General features: G+C 37.6%; 1 protein-coding gene across 3 annotated transcripts in view; it reads right to left on the bottom strand.

Annotated features, from left to right (window-relative positions):
- Nucleotides 1-32: 32 nt before the first annotated feature.
- LOC101736629 (cytosolic carboxypeptidase 1) overlaps nucleotides 33-6213 on the bottom strand; it is an 87874-nt gene continuing 81693 nt past the window's right edge. For all 3 annotated transcript variants that reach the window (XM_038011229.2, XM_062668742.1, XM_038011233.2), the window contains one exon: nucleotides 33-844. In XM_038011229.2, coding sequence (XP_037867157.1) covers nucleotides 766-844 — 79 coding nt within the window. In that variant the 3' untranslated portion in view covers nucleotides 33-765. The remainder of the gene's footprint in view (nucleotides 845-6213) is intronic.

The following is a 6213-nucleotide window of genomic DNA, read 5'->3' as shown; positions in this document are numbered from 1 at the left end:
CACGCATACACACTTTAAATTAAAAACAAAACTACAATGAAAAACAAACATTTTATTAAAATTCAAATGAGATCTCAAACGACATACAATTTACGTTATATGACAATAAAATAAATCTTTCCAAAACACAGTTTCGGGACAGTAAAAAAATCGGTACAAACAAAAATCCCATAGGTACATACATTAGAATGGACGAACATACTCAATACAATATCTCTGAGAATGTTCCTAACGTCTTATTGTCGTATTTGTATTAGAAAAAATATTGTTTCTAATAGTTTAATATATTTTTAAAGTATATAAAGTATAGGCCATATTGGACATAGACAATTAGTGATAATCTTCTACAACTAGAATTTAAAGTTCTTTAAATATTGCGAATATGCGAAAAACAGCCCAACCAAAATTTTTATTTATTCTATAACAATTTTAATGAGTAAAACTAAATTCATTACTAATTTATCAACAAAAAAAAAACTTGAACCTTGCAGCTTATAATTTTAGTATTAAAAACTCGTAAGTGCAAGTTAATAGCTCACGCCACGTCTATTTTGTTACAGACTTTTAGTGATTAAGCGGTTCAATAAAATATTATGGTCCAATATAATTCGTTGCTAATGAGAGAGGGATGCGAACAAAATGCACTCAACTTATAAAATCAAGGCTCGAAAATAAATAAATAAAAATAAGGATGTAGTTTTAATGTAATCTCGCTTTATCCTAATATGCCTCTAGCGATCTATTTATTATTTTAATTTTCAGTAACTAATCAAAGTCTTCATCTGAATCGGTTTTCAGAACGCTATCAGAGCCGGAGCCCAGTTCGCTTTCCACCGCTGCCTCGCTGTGAAGTAAAGCATTTAAGTTAAAATTATATTTTGTAATAACAACGTTAAATTTAACATCGAACATTTTTATTGTCATGCTTTTTGATTCGATTAAAATCTACAAACAACATGGCCGTCAATCCTTGTCACTCGTCATTTTGTCACACGCTTAAGCTATTTCTACAATTTGTCTAGGCTGTGTAACTTATATAGCACGTTGAATTAGTATTCAAACCGATTATTATATAATACTAGCAAACCCGGCGAACTCCGTTTCGCCACCAGACGGCTTCATTTTATGCAACATTTCGTTTGGTGATTAAAAGATGAAGAAGTTTTTTTGTTTGTTTTATATTTGAAAAGGAAAAAATTTATTTCATTTCACAACAGTAATGAATTCATTTCGATTACAAAAATGAAGTGTTATTTAGTTGAACTTCTCTAAGTAAATGAAAGTGAATCCAAAGTAAATACTGAATCGAAGCGTTATACGTGTCCGCAAATTATCCGTTTCATTGAAGTGCTCTTTGATAAACCACATTTTTTGTTTTTTGGTCTGACGTTAACACAAACAAAGCGGATGGTTTCCCAACTCGAGAACACGCAACGTATAACTGCCCATGTGAAAAACAATGATTTTCTAAATTTATCCCGCAAACGCTAAGCGATTGGCCTTGCGACTTGTTAATTGTCATTGCGAACGCAAGGCGAACTGGAAATTGCAATCGTTTGAAGTCAAACGGAAGATCAGTCGGAATCATTGGTATTCGAGGAATACATACATTTTCACCTGCGTACTTTCCGTTAATAATGGTTGCCTCAATCAAATTCGGCATAAGTCTTTTTACCGAAAGTCGAGTACCGTTGCAAAGTCGCGGTGGATTCAAATTACGCAATATCATAATAACTGTACCAAATTTGAGTTGCAAGTTATGTGGTGGAAATCCTGGTAACTCCAGAGAGTTCAAAAACTCCGTTGGATAATTTGCTACATCATCGGGATTTGTTATGGAATCAACGGATTTGTATGTCACCAAATCGCCAGCAATTTTTGATTGAATGGTAAAATTCAGTGCGTGTACATCATTATTCTTTGCGGCAAGAATTGCTCGTTGACTTAGCCAAGCATAATTCTGATAATTCTCACTAATGTTTGGGAAAACATTTTCAATAAGAGCTAATTGAGAGTCTACAAATCGGCAAAAGTCGTTGGTAAGAGTAATTAATCCAGATGTCGCATCAACTGGGACTTTTCCATTTCCAACAGATAACAATTGTTTGGAAAATTGTGCAGCACTTTGATCATTTTGAAGTTGAACTCTCATATTAGTGGTTAGCGATAATGTTTTTACGTTATTCCATAAAGGTGATGCCTTCAGGCAAGCATTCAATTCATCTGCAGGCGTTCCACGGGGAATTACTGGGAACGTCAGCCTGAAATCGCCTGCCAAAAATATCATCAAGCCGCCAAAGATGTTATTATTTCGCCGAAGATCCTTCAATGTGAAGTTAAGTGCTTCAAGTGATTTCTTATGTGCCATTGTGCACTCATCCCAAACAATGAGCTTGCATTGCATCAACAATTTTCCCATTGCACTGGATCGGGAAATATTGCATGTTGGAGTATCAATTGTGTTTAAATTGAGTGGCAACTTAAGCGTAGAATGTGCAGTACGACCGCCATCTAGAAGAGTCGCCGCAATTCCAGATGATGCTAACGCCAAAGCTATGTTACATCTTGATCGAATAGTGGCCAAAATCAATGAAATGACAAATGTTTTCCCTGTTCCTCCAGGTGCGTCCAGGAAGAATAGACCACCAGTATTATTGTCCACCGCTTGCGTTAATGTTTCGTATACTTGTTTTTGCTGTTGTTGTAGCAACGGCACATTATTTCGAACGAATTCCTGCAATGTATCAACATTGTATTGCAGCTCTCGATTTAATTCTTGGTTGAATGCATCGTGCATCGATCGATTTGGCGCAATCATTCCTACTTCAATCAGTAGCTTGTTTGCAATAGTCAAGCATTGATCCTCAATCAGAATCAATCCTTCATTGTAGATTTCATCGGTTATTTGGATGTCAGGATTATTCGTTTGAATGCGCAAGCGATGCAAGATATCTTCACATATTTCGTCTTTGAATTTGTTCCATAACTGAATTGGTTGTGAAGGAAAACATATGGTGATGATAATTGCGAACAGCGTTCGTATTTGGTACGCATTTGATGAAACAACTGAATCCGCAAGTGTTAAATTCCAATGAGAATCGTTCTCCAGCAAACCCAATAGTTGACATGCTTCTCGATATGTTTGGCATTGGTGGCCATTCACAGTTTTCAAATGCGCAAATGATTTTGGTCCACGTACATTTACCAACAGCAGTCGCAAATAAAAACATTCATCATTTCTAGGATGAACAGTATACATGCGACCTAGTGCATCAGTGGAAAACACCTGTGGCCAATCTGGAACTGGGGTTCCTTGTTTGCGACGTTGGAATTTCTTTGTTGATTGATTCCAAGTGTAATACTTGGGCATTTCAACGTACATCAGCGTCGCTGCGAATGGATCTGCTTCACACATTGCAAAGAAGCTAGTCAATGTTGTCGATGGTGGTCTTTCAGCTCGTTGTGCCGCATTAGCCTCAGTGAAGTAAGCTCTTTGGCCATTTTCCAAATGCACTGCTAAATGTACAACTGTGGGATATCTTTCATGAATTTGAAATGACAATAATCGCCACAGTGCTTCATTACCAATACCATTCAATACCAAACACAGCCATGTCGCTGCCTTTTGTGACGTACTTGCACAAATATTTGATTGATTTGGCCGAATTACAACTCTCAACGTTTGCATGTGTTTCGAAAATTCTTGATAGCAGCGGGCAATATGGTACAATGAATTCATTTCCGATCTCAATCTCTTGATTTTGAACTTTAACTTTGATAGTTCGACCATTATTTTCTTTTGAACGCCGACGATAAACTGGATATCCATCGTTCCCTGTGACTGTTTCAGCAACTAACGGTCGCGGATATCGTTTTGTGCACTTTCCATCAGCCATGCAAGGCGATAATGGATTTAATGCACCGCACGGTCCATGCACCATCTGTGTTGTCACAGTGTCGTGTAGATGGGGATCAGTGACTGGATCAGGAATTTCAGCTGATATGATGTCATCCACTTCATTTGAATGTAATTTGTTCAGCAACCAGATTAGGATATGAGCATGCGGTAGTCCACGCTTCTGCTATTCCACCGAGTACATATAACAACGTGTGTCACCAAAAACTCGATACTTAGTAAGCACATCCATCATAACCTTGAGTTTTTGCTGAAATACTCTGGCGATTATGTCATGGCGATCTTGCGGTTTTTGGCCCGGTTCTAACTCACGTTCGATTTCCGTCCACTTCGGATTGCATGTGAACGTAATAAATAAATCCGGAGTTCCATAATTTCGCACGTACGTCATAGCGTCTTGAGCGTATTCGTGCATGTGGCGTGGGCTTCCGATATAAGATGATGGGAGAATCGTCAGACGTCCAATATTTTGAACATCACCATCTGAATTAATAGCATCACGCAAGTGTATATAGTTCTCAGATCGTAGCTTTGCCTGATTGAATCGGATGAACGCTAAACGTTCAGTCTCGACTTTGACATACATGTCGACAGCGAATTGCTGGAATAGCCTACGGCACTTCAGAATGGCATTCTTCTCATGTGTACGAATCATTATACGATACACATAGTAATTCATTGCGCTTAGATTTTTATTCGTTGATACGCCTGAAAATGCAAAGTTAAATGAATTGTTAATGGAAACCAATAATAGCAATAATTAGTGTGTGAATATTGTACCTGTAATTGGATCGACCATCTTCAACGTGATGTCGTATCCGTCTTGCCCTTGCCAATAAATGATTGGATATTGTAACGCATCGTACAAACGATGTGTCTCGTTTACACGATGCATGATATTGCTTCTTCGCTGAACGACAATGTCTCGCGATTTAGTTGGATCGCCAACAATAATTGCAGCAACATCATTAACGGTGGGTGCATTGAATCTTCGCACATGTTCACCTGTTGGGGTACAATCCGCTCTTATGACAAATTTGTGCGTATCCGATGGCATTCGTTCCAATGCTGTTTTGAACATATTAACCACAGCATTATTAGCGTGAAAAAATGCTTGCAACTGTTCAATAATTCGTCTCTTTAACTGTTGAGTTCCCTGTATATTGCACCGCACATTCAGCTGATCCACCATCGACGAAATGAAATATATTTGCAGAAATTGATGCGGTTCATTTGGTGTTGGCACCATTGAACCATGAAAATTATATATTTGTCCTTGGATCTGTAATTGCAAATAATCATTTGTTGAAGAATACGGTGTAACTTCTGATCGTGTGATGATTTAGTGTGTGGTGTATATGTAGTTGTTATGTGTTGCAATTCATTGTGTGAGTGATTGGTTATGTGTTTTGTATCTTTTACCTTGCAAGTCGGCATGAAGCCGCCTTCTCGAATGATATTAGCGCCAAAGGAAGTCATGCGAAAGCAGTTATTGTATTCAAGGATGTGTTGAAGAAAATGGCTGGAATCGGGATCAGTTCCATCGAACAATGGTTTCAGTGGCTGTGGTGGTGTAAGTAATGGATCTAGTTTGACTTTTCCACTTGCGCAGCACAATCCAGCCGTTTCTCTTTTGAACTTTAACGCATTGCAATATCGGCATATAGTCGTCATTGGTCCAATATCTAAATTTTCATCATCACTGTAGTTCGCAGTGGGATCATATTGGAATGCCAAGCGATTGTATGATGCCAATGATCTTCGTGTGCTCACGCGTTGTCTCAATCGGGCATTTTCTCTTATTATATTTTGTCTTTCTTCGCTTAAGTTCTGTGAATACACTTGTTGCTGGCTTGCATGTCTTGTGCGGCGGCCGATGTTCGCACGTCGTCCTCTAGGCATTTTGGACTATGGACAGAGTGGTGAATTTAACCTCAAATGCACGATGCACATAATTTACACAGTTCAACTTACGACCTTAAAGACAAATGCCTGCTGTTGAAATTTAATAAAAATTTGCACAATACACGTGATTGATTTGATGCTTTCCAATTGAAATGTTAGGAAACGAATAACTAATTTTTTTTTACTTTTTTTTCACAATTTCACAGTGAACACAATACCGGTTTGTCATATGAAATTAACTGGGGGCTTATTCCGCCCCGACTTTAGAAAACGTCACTTTGATGGATGTCATTTTGATAACTTACAAAACGTTTAGAAACGTTTTGAAATAAGTAGCGTTTTACAACATTTTAATTTGTTACTTTATATTCTTTTTAACATAAATCAAACTA

This window comes from Bombyx mori, chromosome 5, assembly GCF_030269925.1.
Source record: "Bombyx mori chromosome 5, ASM3026992v2".
Classification (NCBI taxonomy): Eukaryota; Metazoa; Arthropoda; class Insecta; order Lepidoptera; family Bombycidae; genus Bombyx; species Bombyx mori.
This window is presented reverse-complemented; position numbering and strand designations above follow the sequence as displayed.